The sequence below is a fragment of the Corylus avellana genome, chromosome ca8 (assembly GCF_901000735.1).
Source record: "Corylus avellana chromosome ca8, CavTom2PMs-1.0".
Lineage (NCBI taxonomy): Eukaryota > Viridiplantae > Streptophyta > Magnoliopsida > Fagales > Betulaceae > Corylus > Corylus avellana.
Window position 1 is genome coordinate 20,596,264 of NC_081548.1, and position 18,952 is coordinate 20,615,215.

An 18,952-nucleotide genomic window follows, 5' to 3' on the forward strand; every position below is an offset into this window, starting at 1 on the left:
TAGCGATATGTTTCCTTATTAAATTAGAAAAAATATTCTCTCTCCTCACTCCTCTCATGTCCACGTCTCTCTCTCACCTCTCTCTCTCTCTCTCTCTCTCTCTCACCACCAAACAAGCAGCAAATGCATTCAAACTAATTAAAGAAACCCATAAACCCAGATCGATCAAACTAGAGATTTTAGACCGAATTAGAGATTTGTTTCAACTTTCAACTGATCAAACCAAAAAAAACCCAGAAATCTCATAAAGTTGTGCTTAAAAAATAGCGAAAATTGGAAATCCATAAATCAAATCAAAGACACAAGGCGTCAAGGCGTGTGCACGCCGATTGGGTCGTAGTTGGATGGGGTCGCGTTGTGCGAAGGGCTGGAGTCGCTGTCGATTAAGAACTCGGCGGACTTGGATGACATGCGATTTATAGCGATCGGGAGGGAGTGTTGGAAATTGAAGAAATTTGAGGTGGTTGGGTGCAAGAGGATCACAGGGACGGGAGCGAGGACATTAGCTTCCTTGCTGGGGGGAGAAGAAAAGGTAGAAATCACAGGAAGAAGAAATGGGTTGCTACATCGAAAAGAAAGAAGAAGAAAATACGAGGGAGAGAGAAAGTATAAATTAAAGGAATAAAATATAAAAAAAGTAAAATAAAAAAAATAATATTTTAATGATATAGGGAAGCATTTAGGAAAATTATTGAGGAGCAAATTGACATAGGGATTAAAAAATAATTTGGATCCTTAAATTTAGGAAAAATATTAGGTTCTAAGAATATTCTCAGCAGCTTCTTCGTCATTTTTCTACATTTAAGGATCCAAACTATTTTTTGCTTTCCTATGTCAAAATACACCCTAATAGTTTTCCTTAATAATTCCCTGTATCATTAAAATATTTATTTATTTATTTTAATTATATTATATATATGAGAAGAGAGAGAATATATATTTTTTATTTTAATAATCATAAGGATTGTAATAGTAGAATCCAAGTTTTGGGTTTTTTTTTTTTTTTTTTATATGTCCACACAAGGGAAAGGGGAGATTCGAATCAATGACCTTTCTCATTGACAGCAATACCGACAGAATACTCATTCGGTAAGTTTTGGGTTTTATGTAGCAATCATAATGTTTGAAATTCATTTAAAGAGTTTACTATAGAATATTTTTGCGATTTTTTGGACATATTATCTAAATTTATAGAACAAACTCCCTATAAGGGTCTGCCGAGAATGCAGGGAGGGTAAAATTGTTGTTTTATATATATTTTTAGACAATTCTGCACTTCACATGGGTCTTCTCCCATCCATTTAAATCGGAGAGAATAAAGGATAAAAATTCCGCAAAGGGCCGGACCAAACCGGACTTAAAAATAAATAAAAAATTTTCTCAAAATTAACTCTAATATTTTTATTGTTTACATCATATTAATAACTTTTTATTATTATTTAAATAAAAAAATAACTACAAAATAATTTTTTTTTTTTTTTTTTTTCACTTTTTTTATTAAAAAACATTATTATTTTTTATCTCATATCAATCAAATATACTATTTTTTTTTTTTTCTCATTGCCAAACACGGCCAAGAGGACGGGAGAGCTGGAGAGGAATCACACTCATTTTGAAAATTTGCTGTGTGGAAAACACGAGGAGAGCCGCCCTCGTAACTTTCGTAGTTGACCTCTCTGGGAAACCATCTTGAGCAACGAGCTTATGGAACCCCTCCAATCTTCTGCTCAGAAGTCGTTGGCTGAAACTCCTCTTAATCGACCATGGGCCATCTCTAACTTCCTTGAACGGCCCGCCTAGGCTATAAATGGACGATAATCCAGCGTTTACATAGAAAGCTTCCGCTAAAACAAAAGCACACGCCCATAGAAAAGGAAAAGATTTTGTCTATTTCTTTATGTCTTCAATGGCTCCAAAAACCCAGTGCTCCTCAGGATTGAACACACATTTGCAAACTAAGCACAGCGCGTCTTCTAAGTCTGCTTCCAAGTGCAGACCACAAAAGCAATCGAAGATTTTCTCAACCATTTTTCGCAGCCAATACAAATCGAAAGATGGATTTTCTTCGTTAAAGTGCAAACTAGAATCTGTTAGTGTGATAAATATATTTTGTGTGCCAATATTTTAGTTATTAGGTTGTATGGTAATTGAAAAATCACATTTACTTATTGCAGGCTAACTGTTTATTCATTTTTCCAGGAGAGTGTATGCTCTAAACAAGGTGGGAGCTTTTCCAGAAGAAATTGTGGCTTTGGGATATCTGACAATTTTGTATGGATTTTCTCAGTACCTTCTCTTGGCGTTTAATTCGTGAAAATGGACCATCATCTTTCTACATTTTTGAATTAAAAAGAGACGTTATTTTTCATATCAGGATGTGCGTTTTTTATTCTTCGATGCAAGAATTAGGAGCTGGTGATTATTATTTTTTGTTTGGAATTTTGTAGGAAGATTGATCAAAATTACTTCACGGGTACCTTGCCAGCCTTTATTGGGAGTTTATCCGAACTGAAGGAACTGTAAGTATAGGGAGAAACCGTTCATTTCTCATTGAAAGTTTTTTCCAAAAAATTTACCAATTTAGTTCATGAGTTACTGCGTAGTCACATAGCTACTTATCACATTACAATCTTCTTCTTATATCACTCTCATGATATTTTAGGAAAAAGGTTAAGCTTGCTGAATTTAAAATTGGCTTTTTTTTGTCGTTGGTAGGCTGCTGTTTCTTCAATGGCAGATTAAGACTTACACGCAAAAAGATAGGAGACAAAGGTAGGTTATAGAGGAAATGATCCAAATGCCAACATGTTAAAAAAAGAAAAAGTAGAAAAAAAAGAGGTACCTGAAATATTAACCTTAAGATATCAATGCAGCATCTCTGTGATACCTCAGATGGTATGGATTGTAAGAGTTGTGCGGGTATGTGATAAGTTCTACATCAGGCATATATTAGGTCAATCGTAGTATGTGAAATATTAAAAAAAGCTCCAATAGTAATTTGTTCTTTTGGGGTATCACACAGGTTCAACCAAACATTCCTAGGTGGCCTTTGAGCCACCGCAGAGGCTACAACCTGAACTTGACGCTGACCTCACCATCCTCCCTTGCGAAACCGGCTGTGACATTGAAAGGGAGCGACGCACACACAGACACAATCTCAAAAACCCCATAAATCTCTTGCATTTTTTTGTTTAGTTGGAGCTCAAATGGCGCAAATCATGGGCATGTACATGATCGAAGCTTGCGGGGATAGTGTAGAGTAGGGGCTGTAAGGGCTCTCTCTCTCTCTCTCTGCTTTGGACCTTTTGGTTTCTAGAACTCTTTGCCTTTGAATGGCTTTCGGAGAATGGTGTTTGGGAGCTTGGATCCGGAGAGGAAGAGGCACAGGGGATTGAGGATTAAGCAGGCGGGGAGAAGGTCGTGCTGCGGGAGTTAGATAGAAGTAGCCCGAAAATGGTCGGTCTCTGCTGAGGGTAACTTTTTTTTGCTGTCTTTGTTTCCCTGGCTCGCTCTTCAGTGCTTTGCTCGCTTGTTTGAATCCAAACTTGTTCGTTAAAGTGGGTGATTAATGCAGCGTGACTTAGTGGGCTGCGACAATTAACAACATTGAAGAACGGATAGGTATTTCTAGATCTTGATTCTATCAAAGGATCCGAGAAATCTTCTCTAAAACACTAGATACTCTCTAGGTTTTGAAGGAAAATCAAGAAGAAACTTAATTATGAGTAATTCTTATTAAACAAACTCACATATAATCAACAACTGCGTTTTTGGAGGCTATAAGCATGTATTTATAGGCCACCAAACCCTAAACCTAAAAATAATACGAAACTAACTCGGATTGCAGTTCTATGGAGCTCGTCTGAACGGAACTTAAGGCCATCCGGACGGCCATACACATAAAACCTAAAACAGGAAGAAATGTATGAAACTAACTCGGATTGCAATTCTACGGAGCTCGTCCAGACGGGACATAATGCCGTTCGGACTGTCAGGGGAATAAAGCTGGAAATAAAGCAACAAATAACATAGGCGTTCGGACGGTCTCCGGACGAGGACTTCGGATGAGGCTCTCGGGTTTAGGCCCGTCCGGACGGGCTGCAGACGAGGCTTGCCGATCTACATCAGTGATTCTAAGCTCCGAGGCTATGAAGTTCTTGCTCAAAGAGGCACTCAAGACGCTGTGCAATCCGATTAAGTGGTCCTATGTTGTGTTTTGGAAATGGCTGGGTTGACCTGCCAATCGGCAGCCACCTTTTTATTTTAATTTTTAATTTTTAATTTTTAATTTTTAATTTTAAATATAAAGAATTAATTTTTTTAGTTTTATATATTTATATTTTTTTTATTAAGAGTGACATGGGTTAGCATTTTATTGGCGCTAACGTGGCACTTAACCGAATCCGTCAAATGTTTTAACGGAATTTGACTCCCGGGACTAAATTGTTTTTTGGCATACCGCAGGGACGTCTGAGTTCATTTTAATATGACATGGAGCAATTTGTAATTTAAGCCAACCATTTTTAGACTAGTCCATCAACGAAGTTGGTTGTTGGATCAACTCGACAACGATTGAGTCAACTTGGTTCGTGTCAGATGGGTCCACGGGTGGCAGCTCATTTTGTCCGGTTTTTGTGATTGCTTGTGTGTTTTGGCTGGTAAGGGGATGTTTCAGCCGGGTCACTTGAGTTTTCGGTCTATTTCGGCTAGTTCAGATTCTTTTTGAGTATTTTTTGGCCGATACATGCATAATTCAGCTGATTTCTGTTGATTTCAGCAATTTCTAGGTTGTTTTTGCTTCGGTTTGGGCTGTGTCTTGTGATTTTTTTTTTTCAGCTTATTTTAGCATGTCAGTGAGTTTGAGACTTGTTGGTGTGGTTATTTGACCTATTTTAGTACTGGTTGTGGGTGTCTTGCTCGTTGTTGTGGTTCTGTGGCCTCTTACAACATTGTCCGTGGACCTTTAAGCAAGTGATTGTGGTTTGTTGCTTGCAGTGTTCTAGTTTGAGTTTTTTAGGGTTAATTGTTGCTGTTCGTACACTTTGTGGTGGATTAGATAGACATTATGGCCACTAAATCAGATTTGATTACTTCAGCTTCTCTGATTAATGCTCCTACGACGCCTGTGAAACTTAATGGAAAAAATTATACTTATTTGGCACGATATGTGGAGGTATTTCTGAGAGGTAAGGGCATGTATCATCATTTGACATCGGGAAAACCTTTGGACTCTAGTTCTACTAGCCTTTGGTTCCAGGAAGATAATCTAATTATCTCCCTTATGTTGAATAGTATCAAACCTCACATTGGATCTTCTTGTATTTATCTCCTAATTGCCTAGGATATTTGAGATCATCTCAAGCATATGTATTCTAGTATTGGGAATATCACTTGGATTTAGGAGGTGTGTAGACTATATTTTGCGCTTGAACATGGGTCTCAAAGTGTTGAAGAGTATTACAATCAGGTTGTAAGGAGCGCAATATGTATCAACCGCTATCTACTAACATGAAAGTTGTGGAGAAGCAACGTCAAGATGTGGATGTTGTTAAATTTCTCATTGGGTTGAAACTTGAGCATGAGTCTGTTTGTGCACATATTTTGAGTAGCTCAAATAGTCCTTCTCTTCCAACTGCTTTCGTCTATTGCTCTTCGGAAAGGTAAACGTTCTTGCACTACCCAACATCCTAGAAGCCAGTTTGTATCCACTAGTTCGTCATCTCCTTCAATTTCTTGCTTTATTTTCCATCTTTCTAGTGTTCATATCCTAGAGACAGTGCAAGATGCTTTATCTGACTTGGGTTGGAGGCGAGCCATGGAAGTGGAAATAGAAGCCCTGCACCAAAATAGCTTGTTTCGTTACCTCTTGGTAAACGGACGGTTGGTTGCAAATGGGTATACGCAATTAAGTTTAACCTAGATGGATCTGTTGAATGTTTGCTTGCTTGGTTTCTAAGGGTTATACCCAGACGTATAGTATTGTTTATGATCAAACGTTCTCTCCAGTAGCCAACATTTCTTTGGTTTGTGTACTCATTTCTCTGGCTGCTAATCTAGATTGCCCTCATTTCAACTGGATGTTAAAAATGCTTTTTTTGCTTGGGGACTACACGGGGAAGTTTATATGGAGCAACCACTTGGGTTTGTTGCTTAGGAGGAGTATTAAGGTCGTGTCTGTAAGTTGAAAAAAGCTTTGTATGGTCTTAAGCAATCACCAAAGGAGTGGTTTGGAAAATTCTCTGAGGCAATAGTAGAATTTGGTCTCCAGAAATGTAAGACAAATCATTCAATATTTCACTTGCATGAAGGCATTGATCGATTGAAGCAGTTTTTGCAGCAAAGGTTTCATTCAATGGATTTGGTCGAACTTCGATATTTTCTGGAAATTGAAGTTGCTAGATCTTGAACATTCATTAATTTATCTCAGAGAAAGTATTTACTTGATTTATTAAGAGAGACGAGTCTTTTGGGCTCTCGTCTTGTTGAGATGCCAATGGATCCTAATCAGAAACTAAAGAAGGATGAATGAGAGTTTTTTGAGGATCCTGGCAGGTATTGTGTATGGTCTTTTAGTTGGAAATTTAAATTATCTTTATTATTATTAGGCCAGATGTTTCATATGCAATTACTGTTAGTCATTTTTTGGAGGCTCCTTGGTTTTACATTGGGAAGTAGTCACCGATATTTGAAGAGAGCTCCTGGTCTTGGGATACTGTATAGAAGGAATGGACATCTTAGGTTAGAAGGTTTTATTGACACAGATTGGACAGGTTCTCCTTCAGATAGATGATTCACTTCATGATATTGTACATTCGCAAGAGGCAATCTGGTAACTTAGAAGAGTGAGACAAATAGTGGTGGCATGATCTAGTACAAAAGTAGAGTACATGACAATGACTTATACTACTAGTGAATTGATATGGTTACAACATTTTCTCTAGGAGATTGGATTTTCAGCTCCTACTCATATTCCATTATTTTGTGATAACCAGTAGCGTTACATATTGTGTTAAACTAGTTTTCCATGAAAGAACCAAGAACAAAGGTTGGTTATCATTTCATTCGAAACAAGGTACATTAATGGAGATATTTCTACACTATTCGTGAAGTCAGGAGACCAATTGGCTGACATGCTTACAAATCTTTGTGTCGTAATTGGTTAGAGTTTATTTGTTCTAAGATGGGTTTATATGATATATATGCTCTAACTTGAAGAGTTGTTGGGATTTTGTTGTAGGGATATTTTAGTCAGTTTAGTTTACATGGGATTTTGGTCAGCTTGGTATATTATTCAACATATATAATAAAATGTGAGGTAGGTTACGTATGTTTTGCTAGCCTACTCCTCTTTTCCATATTTTCTCATGCAAACCGCTTGACAGTCTCCAAGTTTGTTTGAATTTTGACTCCTGTCATTGCTTTTTATTTTTATTTTTTTCCTGTATATTAGGGTTGCACCCCTTTATGCTTTATTAATGATAATGAAATTATTTATCAATTTTTTTTTTCCTGTTTTGTTGTTTATACATGTGGCATTATTTTTTATTTTTTCTATTCGTTCAGGTCAATTGCCCATAATGCATTCCAAGGGACCATCCCTAAGGAGCTAGGAAACCTTACGGAGTTAACACTGCTGTAAGACTTCAAATCATTCTCTATAACAAAATATAATTTAATTAAAAGCATGAAGCATCAATAGCAATCTTTTTTTGTAGACAATAACTTGCAACCTGTAAATTAAGACCATGCCTTTCAGATCAAACTATGTCACAGATACATCATATTGTGTTGGGTGTGTGTATTCAAATACATCATATTGTTTGAGAATCACTGGCTTTCTGAACTAATGGCAAAGTAGATCAGAGAATATACAAGAGTAGCCACTTAACTAGTAGGGGCAAAAAGAATAAGAAAATCATGGTAACTAATTATTACAGGAGAAATATAAGCAGCTGTCTAGAGATATAAAGTATTTAAAAATGAGGACTTAATCTCCTCCAAAGTCTTCTCGCAGTCTTCAAAACTTCTATCATTCATTTCATTCCATAGACACCACTAAAGGAACAAAGGCACCATCTTTCACATCATAGCACTCCAAGTGCTGCCAACAGTCCACTAACAAGCGTACAAATCAAATACTTGTCTAGGCATAACCCAAGACAACTCAAATCGATTGAGGAAAACATTCGAAATAGCACAAGCAACCTCACAATGTAGAAGAAAATGGCCCGCAGACTCCCCACCCCTTTTGCACATACAACACCTATCAACCACAATGACGTGCCGTTTTCGGAGATTGTCCATGATAAGGATATTTTTCAGGGGCGCTGACCACACAAAAAATGCCATCCTCAATGGAACCTTAGTCTGCCAAACATTTTTTCAAGGAAAAAACACAATCGTAACAACCCATGACCCTGTAGAAAGATTTAACAATTAACACCAAACAAACCCTTTTTGGAAGGGACCCACCATAGCTTGTCCTCCCCTTCGTGTCTCACTCTCGCTAATTACTACATCTTGAAGAATGAGGCAAAGGCTTCTACCTCCCAATCATGAGTCACCTAGTAAAGCTCAAGTTCCACTAAATGGAACCTCTAGAAACTTCCTCAAGAGTCGTGACAAAAGCATCATTTATGCGAGCAATACCAAATAAAATAGGAAAGGCTTCCTTAAGGGCCGTATCCCTACACCAAAAATCATGCAAGAATCTAACTTAGGATCCATCTCCCACCTCAAATCTAGTATGACTACAAAACTTCCCCGAACCCCTCGTAATATTCTTCCATAAACCCACCCTATATGCTCTAATGGGCTCACTAGAACACCACCCTACCCATGAGCTTCCGTATTTAGAGTCCACCTCCACTCTCCATGAAGCCTTTCTCTCAAGCCCATAATGTTAAAGCCATTTACCTAATAGAGCATGATTGAGCTTCAACAAGTTCCTAATCCCCAACCCTCCCTTAGAGATTTGTGTACAAACCTTGGGCCAACTCACCAAGTGATATTTGAACTCTTCACCTAACCCACCCAATAAGAAATCACGTTGGTGTTTCTCAATACAGTTTGCAACACTTGTAGGGAGAGGAAAGAGGGACATGAAGTACGTAGGTAAGTTAGATAGAGTGCCCTTGATAAAGGTAATTCTACCACCCTTAGGCAAATACAACATTTTCCAACTAGCTAACCGACGTTCTATCTTCTCAATAATATAGTCCCATATATGTTTGGCCTTATAGGAAGCCCCCAATGGAAGATCAATATACTTAAAGGGCAGGGACGCAACCCCTCAACCTAGAATCCTAGCCAACCCAACTGCATTATCAATAGGAGCCAATTCCGACTTGGCTACGTTCGTCTTCAAACTTGATACATTTTCAAATAATAAGAATAAACTTCGTAAATTGCGTATATGATTTGGGTCAGCCCGATAGAAAAAGTAAGGTATCATCAACAAACAGAAGATAGGAGATATTAGTCCCTGTCCCCACAGAGAAGTCAGACAACAAACCTCCACTTACTGCAGTTGAAATCATCCTACCCAATGCCTCCATCACTATGACAAACAACAAATGAGACAAAGGATCCCCTTACATAAAGCTACGAGAGATGCTAAAGAAGCTTGTGGGTGAGCCATTCACCAAAACCGAGAACGCACCGAGGAGATATGATACAATGAGCTATCCATGAGCACATTTTCATCCCAAACCCGCATCTTCTCAGCATGCACAGTAGGAAATCCCAATTAACATGATCATAAAGCTTTTTCTAAGTCCATTTTGCAAATGATCCCCGGTTCTCCAGATCTCAATTGCTATCAAGGTATTCATTGGCAATAAGAATAGGATTTAGAATATGCTTACCTCGGATGAATGCATTATGTGACTTAGAAATAATCTTCTCCAACACCATCTTAAGCTAGTTCACAAAAGTCTTAGCAATCATCTTGTAGATGCCACCCACTAGACTGATCGGGCAAAAATCCCTGGGATCAACAACCTTGGAATCTTCAGAATGAGGGCGAGGAACGTAGCAATAAGGCTCTCTCAAACTTACCACTAGCATGGAACTCACGAAAGACCTTCATGATGTCCTCTTTCAAAACAACCCAACAAGCTTGGATGAACGCCATAGAGTAGCCATCAAGACCCGACGTGTTATCACCATTCATTGCTTTTACAACCTCCCACACCTCCTTTTCCTCAAAATATCTCTCTAACCAACTAGCCGCAACCTCATCAATAGAATCAAAGGAAATACTGTCCACCACAAGACTCCAACTCAACCGTTCGGTAAACAACTTTTAATAAAACTGGACAACGTGCTCGTTGATCTCCGATCGGTTGGTAGAAATAGTACCATCAATCAACAAAGAGTCAATGGTGTTCCTTCTTCTGTTAGAGCTAGGCAGAAATTGTTAGCAATTTAGAGAGCTCCGAAAGAATATGGCGTTGCTTATGTTATAAGTCCAACCTTTCATGGATTTAGCTTGGAGAAAACTATTCATTCATACTTATCAAAAAAAAAAAAAAAAAACCATTCACTTTTGGTCCAACACTTCAGCAGGCAGTTGGTTGTGGGCATGATTTCTGAACTCATGCTAGCTATACTTATCTATATAATTTGGAGAGGGAAACTCTAGAACCTTTCACAATAGTGTTAGAAATGCTTGTAATATGTCAGGGATAGAAGGCTTACCGTTTAATGTCTCAAGCTTATATAAGAAATAAATCGATGGTGTTAGAGATCATAAGGTATTTCGAACAAGGTTTTTAGGCCTGGGTAGTATTCTTTATATGTTTGTCTCATTCTCAGCTTGGGAGTTTCTGTGATGCTTAGTCTGAGATATGCCACTGTGCTTTTGCATAGCTCTGGTTTTTTCCTTAATATAATCACTTATTAATAATAATAAAAAGTCTATTTGAACTGAATTTTAGCCATGTTTGAGTAGAGACTGCAAATATGTTGTAGATAATGTGAATTATAATAATGTTCTGATTTAAGATAATTTTTCAATCAGAAATATGATCACTTTTTGTTCATTGTCCTCTTAAGCATGAGCGACATGCTGTACATATTGGTAATGAAATCGTGATGCTGCAGCTTGGTGACAATATTACAACCAGATTTTGTTAATAGGATTCCTACTGCTAGAATGGAGTTTGCTTCGGAGAGAAAGGTCTTGTTCATGTGAATTAGACTCATTTACCAAATGATTAAAAAAAAAAAACAAGTTTGACAAAATTGCCTCTGCTACCCTTAATGTGGATAAACTACTTGATGGCCCTCTTGAATCGTTCCATGATGAATTTTTTGTTGTTGCTTCTATTCCTGAAAGGAAAGTTCACTTTTGCTATTTTGCTTGCTAAGTAATTATTAATTAATACCATTTCCCATTTGACATACCCGACTAGGACTCTATTAGGTTTATCCAAAAGATCTAGTTGAATCAAATTTGTTGAGGGGGTTAATGGACAAGTTAATGAAATATTAGAAGCAATGCATTTAAAACCATGAGGATGCTTGAGCCGTTTAACCTACACAATTTTTTATTTTTTTCTCTTTCTTGGTCAGTTCAATACATTAGACTAAAACAAATTTATGCTGATACAGATAATCTTCACTGATTACAGTGATGACTACCAACAAACCTCAAACTATAAAATGTTAAAGAATTGAATTATCTCATGAAAAGAAATTTAATGCTGTGCATTCTATAGTAAAACTTAGAAACGTTGTTCAGAGTATGGTGTGTATTAAATGTATTTTTTAGATTTTCATTTTTCCATGTTACCATTGAGAAATATCTTAATTATTAGAACCTTCCTAATGGTAGAAAAAGCTGATTTAATACCTTAGAAATGAATTATAAGAATTCGCTTCCTTTCACTTTTTTTTGGCAAGTACAAAGTTAAGTTAAAACTATTAACTATACATTAAACCAATAATGATTTTTCATTCCAAAAACTCGTGGGATGTGTATTATGCAGGTCTATTGGTAATAACAATTTCTCTGGAACACTCCCTCGAGAACTTGGTAACTTGGTCAAACTAGAGCAACTGTAAGTTCCAATTTTTCTTTTTGTGTTTTATTCGAGTATAAGCATGTCTATACATGTGTCAACATTTCAAACTATGCATCTGTATAGATCGTTTGAAAGATATTTTGGTTTATGAATATTACAGTTATGCAGACAGTTCTGGAGTGGGTGGTGAAATTCCTTCAACATTTGCTAACCTTCGAAAAATGCGAGTCCTGTAAGCAAGACTGTTTCTACTCCCCCTCTATACGTTTTAAACTGCCCTCCTTTTTTTATTTTTTTTTCCCGTTCTCCCTATTGGGGCTTGGCTTACTATTAGTGAGCTTCTCCAATTTCAGTTGGGCATCAGACACTCCTTTCACTGGAAACATACCTGAGTTTATTGGGAACTGGACGGGACTTACGCAATTGTAAGCTATGCTATATATATATAATTTCATCTTCAAATGCGTTTTTGTTGATAAAAAGGCATATTTTGTTGTATTTCTATCTAGATTTTATTGCATTTTATTAAAGCAAAGGCAAACTCCTGTGTCTGCGATGGATATTGGTCTTCTTAATAAGTCAGCCAATTGTTTTTGTAGGAGATTTCAAGGGAACTCCTTTGAAGGTCCAATACCATCCAGTTTTTCTATGTTGACTTCATTGAATTCTCTGTGAGTAAATATTTGTAATGGATTAAAGCTCTCTCTCTCTCTCTCTCTCTCCCTCCCCCCCCACAAAAAAAAAAAAAAAAAGAACTTTGTAAAAAATATTTATTTCATTCATGTTTGGCTATAATCGTCCAGACAGATTAGTGATTTATACAATGTGAGCTCTTCCCTTGATTTCATTGGGAGCATGAAGAACTTAACAGACTTGTAAGTTAGCATAATATGAACACAATAAATGTACTTTTTTTTTTTTTTTGGTCTAGTTTCACATTTAATCTTATTGTATTAACCACTAAGTACTCTATTTTCTTTTTTCACTCCAAAGATATTTGAGAAATGCTCTGATCACTGGAAATATTCCTTCTGATATTGGAGAATACCGAAGTTTACAAAAATTGTAAGTTATAATTCTGTCTGAAATGTCAATTTTGTAATTGGAATTATCTTTCATTTATTTGGTTCTTTCAAATGCAGGGATTTGAGTTTCAACAAGTTAACCGGCCAAATACCTAGTGATTTGTTCAATAGGAGTTCTCTTACACACCTGTAAAAATCTTACTCTCTGTTTCCTGCTACCTTGCTTTAAAATCTTCACTCATCCACTTTTTTTTTTTTTTTGATAAGTTCACTCATCCACTTATAAGAATTTGATTTTTTGGTCCGACTCTTTTTTCCACTTCATATTGTTTTGCTTTCGTTTCCTTTTTCTTTTTTTTTTTTTCCGTTTTCTGTTTTGATGTAATGCAATGGTCAGGTTTCTTGGAAGCAATAGTCTTTCTGGAACGCTTCCTAGCCAAAAAAGTGATACGCTTCAGAATATGTGAGTCTTAATGCCTTGGAGTATTCTATATTTAATCTATTAGCACTCTCTCACCCAGTAATATTACTGCATATTGTGTTATAATTTTCTTTTAGGTGGCTACAAGAAAAGGCAAGCTTAAAATTGTCACATCCTAATCCCCAAATGGGCTTGTCAAAATTTCACCCATTAGAAACCTTTCCGCAATATCTTTCAATATTAGTTTATTTCATTTAGGTAATTTACTATTTACCCTATACAAAGTCTTTTCAAAATTTTTGTTAGAGCTCTATAAACATTTGCAAGACTATCAGGCTATCAAAATCATATATCTTCAAATAAAATGTACAAGAAATGTCAACATAATTCCAACGACTAAAATCGTCTCCAATATTTGTCAGCCCTAAAGCAAATCTTGGTTCAAGACACCTAGAGTAGTCTACAACTTCAAAAATCTAATGCCAATAGAAACAAACAACTAAATAACAAAATAGCCAAATAAACTTCCAAACATGATAAAAATTATAGTTCACAAAGCAGAGATAGCTGACCCACATGGACTATCTCTCATATTAATTTATTTATTATCCATCCACAAGTTAGGCTGCCACCAACCATAAGTCTCAACTCAAGGGGTCATCGTCTAATTGCAAAAAATCTTAATAATAATCATGAGTGAGCCAAAGCCATGTTGTTGGCTTAGATAATAGGGTTAAGAAAAATGCAACTATCATAATAAGAAATATTATAGAACATGTGAGGAAGTTTGAGTAAAGAGGTTTATTTTTGCTTCTCTATTAAACGTTTTTCTCCGCGCGAATAACAGCTTCCCAATGTGAAACCCTAGGAACCTCCAAGAACTGATTAACAACACTAACTGCATATGAAATGTCTGGCCTAGTAATAGTAAGGTAATTCAACTTTTCAACTAAACGACGATACCTACCATGATCTTCAAATAATTCCCCTTCATGCTTTACTAATTTCTGATTAGGATCCATTGGAATGCCAACTGGATGAGCACCCAGAAGACTTGTCTCTTCTAACGAATCAAGTACATATTTTCTTTGAGATAGATTGATACCTGTTCGAGATCTAGCAACTTCAATCCCCAAAAAATATCTTAGTTTTCCCAAATCTTTTGAATGAAACTTATGTTGTAAAAATAGTTTCAATCGAGCAATGTCTCCTGAATCATCACTGGTAATCACAATGTCATCCACATATACCACAAGGAGAATGTAGCATGCACCGGTATGCAAGTGAAATACTGAATGATTTGTTTGACGTCACTGAAGACCAAACTCCATATCCGTAGCAGTGAACTTTCCAAACCATGCCCGTGGTGATTGCTTGAGACCATACAAAGCCTTTTTTAACTTATAGACACAACCCTAATACTCTTCCTATGCAACAAACCTAGGTGGTTGCTCCATTTAAACTTTCTCATGTAAATGCCCATGTAAAAAGACATTTTTGACATCCAATTGAAATAAGGGCCAATTAAGATTAGCAGCCTAAGAAATAAAAATACGAACAGAAGAAATTTTGGCAACTGGAGAAAACGTCTCATCATAATCAATACCATATGTCTCTGTAAAACCCTAAGCAACCAAACAAGCTTTTAACTGTTCAACTGAACCATTAGGTTAAACTTAACCCTATATACCCATTTGCAACCAACAGTCTTTTTAGTAGGTGGTAATGGAACAAGCTCGCACGAACCATTTTGATGCAAGGCCTTCATTTCCAATTCCATAGCTTGCCTCCAGTCAGAGTCAAATAAGGCATCCTGCATTGTCGTTGGGGTGGAAACAGTAGAAAGATGGGAAATAAAGCAAGAGTGGGAAGGAGATAAAGAACTAGTGGATACAAACTGACTAATAGGATGTTGAGTAGTGCAAGAACATGTACCTTTCCGTAGGGCAATGGGCAAGGTCTTAGATGCATGTGACATCGGATTTGAAGACCGGAAGGATGATGGTGGAGGTGCAAGAGCTGATGGGCATGGTTGACGCGTATAAACCTGGGTGGGAGCAAGGGAGCGTGGAGGCAACTAGACTGGAGGAGGAGAGATAGACTCAGAGAGATATGGAGCAAGCGGCAAAATAGACATGACATCGAGCTCAAGGGTAGATTCTCCCAAAGACGCCTCAATAGGAAAATAGGGATTTGACTCAACAAATGTGACATCGGCGCTAGAAAAGTAGAGGCGAAGAACAGGACTATAACAACGATATCCCTTATGAGTTGTGGAATAACCAAGGAAGACACATTTAGTAGAACGAGGGTCAAGTTTATCATAACCAGGACCCAAATTATGAACATAGCAAACACACCCAAAAACCTTAAGTGGCAAGGCAAACAAGGGTGGAGAAGGATATAAGAGAGAATGAGAAGGATAAGAGACACATTTAGTCCCATCCGCAATTTGAATATCCTCAAAATATGTTGATTGTCTTGGGCATGACTACAGTTTTTGCAGTATGAACCATGATGATAAGGTTGCTTTACCCAATGATTTGACAAAAAGAAAAGTCTGTCCAGAAACCATGTGGCATGTTTTAATTGCCTGCAACATGACACTAATAAGCATTCTAGGTGCCAATATAAATTCATCTCTTGTTAAATTTATTTATAAAGACCAATTGGATGTATATCTACTTACTAAAATGCAAGCCAGTAGGACCTCGTCCATGTGATAGAATGAGATCGATCTACTTGCTTTCTAAATTCTTTCTCATTATGAATTTTTGGTGCATTATATGCCTACTTACTACCACTAACATGCTTTTGCATGCAGAGATTTATCTTACAATGAACTATCAGGAAGTTTTCCGACATGGATAACCACCTCAAATTTACAACTGTATGTCTTTTAAATTCTTATACATCTCTCCTCATCTTTTTCTAGCTTTTACATTTTGGTTTAAAACATCATGCACTTAGGTTCTCATATAGAACTTCTTTTCTAGCTTGTTTTAATCTATCTTGAAAGAATGTAATTCAAGAGTGAACTAAAGAATTTACACTAACCAATTGTGTATGTATTGTGTAATTATCTTTATCATTCCTACTTATCATATGTTTTACAAGTAATTATGTCAAACATCCTTATTTGTCTTGTACGCTTGCATTCCTTCTGGTGACTAAATCTCTCTCTCTCTCTCTCTCGATTGGGTGGTACCCAAAGAAAAAAGCATATACGGATTTTTAAGAAACCTAAAAGTACTTTTCCTTTGTACTATGATGGGGCCTTTCAATAACGGAGCCTAGCTTATGTGTAATTTCATATGTTATATAGGTTTATAGTTGTCAAAATTTAATGCTATAGGCATGTTTAGAAAAATTAAACCGTAAGTTTCTTTTTTCTAAAAAAAAATCACTAATCGATTGCTTTTTATCTTAACTAGAAGAAAAGAAAAACTAATGTTTTTCTTCGATTGAGACTCACATAATGACTAATATTTTTATTTGGCATCTCCAAATTGTTAGGGATAATGCCTAAAAACAAATTTGTATGACATTTTCAATTCATAAATTGGAAATTATGAGAATTACTTGGGAATTTGGAAATTGCATATTAATTTGATGAATGTGGGTTACGCTATATGTGATTTAGGTGTATTAATGAGATTAGTAACAAGTGTTGTGCAAATTGGATTTGGAGAAGGCTTATGATCATGTAAAGTGTGAGTTCTTGCTTTATTTGTTGAACATATGTGGATTTGGGGAGAAATGGAGGGATTTGATAGCACATTGTATTACTACGGTGTGGTTTTCCATTCTTGTTAATGTTTCACCATTTAGCTTTTTTCTAGCTCTTGTGGATTGCGACAGGGGATCTTGGATCCATTATCGCCGCTATTGTTTGTGGTGTTGTAGAGGCATTTAGTAGGAGGATGGTTGCTACTGTGGATAAGGGACTTTTGTCTGGATTTTGAGTGTGGTCGAAGAACAATGAAGAGTTGTTAGTGTCTCATTTACAGTTTGCAGATGATACTTTGATTTTTTGTGATGCAAATTGCAAAAAACTACAACATTTGCCGTGTATTTTCTTACATTTTGAAGCTATTTCGGGATTGAAGATTAATTTAGCAAAATTAGATGGGTTGGCCCATAGTCTTGGTTGTAGAGTATTTTCGTTGCCGATGAAGTATTTGGGTTTGTCATTGGATGCTCCTTATAGGGCTATATCTATTTGGAATGACATTATTGAAAAAATGGAAGGCCGGTTGGCGGGATGGAAAAAACTTTATTTATCTATTGGTGGTAGATTGACTTTGATCAAGAGTACACTATCCAATTTACCTACTTATTTCTCTTTTCCCTATTCTAGTGGGAGTGACTAATAGGCTTGAAAAACTTTAGAGGGATTTTAGGGTGGAATTGGGCATGATTTTAAATTTCATTTAGTGAATTGGTCAAGAATTTGTACTCTGATGAACTCAGGTTGTTTGGGAGTTTGAAATCTAATTCAATTTAATCGAGCTCTTTTGGGAAAATGGTTATGGTGGTATGCTATGGAGAGAGTAACATTATGGAGATTGGTGATAGAGACCAAATATGATAGTCTACGTGGAGTTTGGTGCTTGAAGGAGGTAATGGGGTCATTTGGGGTGGGAGTATGAAAATTTATAAGAGGGGGGTGGGAAATGTTTTCAAAATTTGTTTCATATAAGGTAGGTGATGGCTCAAATGTCAGTTTTTAACATGATATGTGGTGTGGGGATAGTCCATTGAACATATTCCACGTGGCACGGATGTGTGGGTGGTGGATAACATGCAGTTTTGAGATGGGAATATTCACTGGAATGTAATTTTTACTAGATCGGTGCAAAGTAGGGTTGTTCAATAACATGCAGTTTTGAGATGGGAGTATTCCAGTAATTTTTACTGGAATATTCAATAATATGCCTACTTTTGCTATTGGAAACCTCCTTGTAAATCTGTCCAAAGTAGGGTTCAGTTGAATACAGATCTTTGAAGCTATCGAATCCAACAACCTGAACCTACATAGTTGATAACAAAAGAGACCTACTTAAAGCATCAGCCACCTTGTTTTGTGCGCCTGATTTATGCTTTAATATAAAACAGAATTGTTGCAAATAAGCTGCCCATTTCCCATGCCTACGATTCAAATGTTACTACCCATTCAGATACTTTATAGCCTCATGATCTAAATATAAAATGAAATTCTGCTGATATAAGTACTCTCTCCTATGGTAGATAGCACGCACAGCTACATAGAGCTCCACATCATACGTTGAAAATCGCAGCCTTGAACCACTTAGCTTCTCACTAAAGAATGCCACTGGCTTCCCTTCTTGACTAAGGACTCCTCCAATACCATGCTTTGAAGCATTGCTATGTAATTCAAAAACTTTAATAAAGTTTGGTAGACAAAGAACCGGTGCGTCTGCCAACTTTCTTCAGCTTCATCAATCCACTTAAAT

At 36.7% G+C, this 18,952-nt stretch overlaps 1 protein-coding gene across 1 annotated transcript in view; it reads left to right on the top strand.

Annotated features, from left to right (window-relative positions):
* LOC132189233 (probable LRR receptor-like serine/threonine-protein kinase At1g56140) overlaps positions 1–18,952 on the top strand; it is a gene marked incomplete in the record, with an annotated part of 33,988 nt that overhangs the window by 5,524 nt on the left and 9,512 nt on the right. Inside the window, 12 exon segments of the mRNA XM_059603863.1 lie at positions 2,200–2,271; positions 2,448–2,519; positions 7,564–7,635; positions 11,994–12,065; positions 12,190–12,261; positions 12,383–12,454; positions 12,629–12,700; positions 12,833–12,904; positions 13,023–13,094; positions 13,172–13,243; positions 13,452–13,517; positions 16,300–16,365. Coding sequence (XP_059459846.1) covers positions 2,200–2,271; positions 2,448–2,519; positions 7,564–7,635; positions 11,994–12,065; positions 12,190–12,261; positions 12,383–12,454; positions 12,629–12,700; positions 12,833–12,904; positions 13,023–13,094; positions 13,172–13,243; positions 13,452–13,517; positions 16,300–16,365 — 852 coding nt within the window.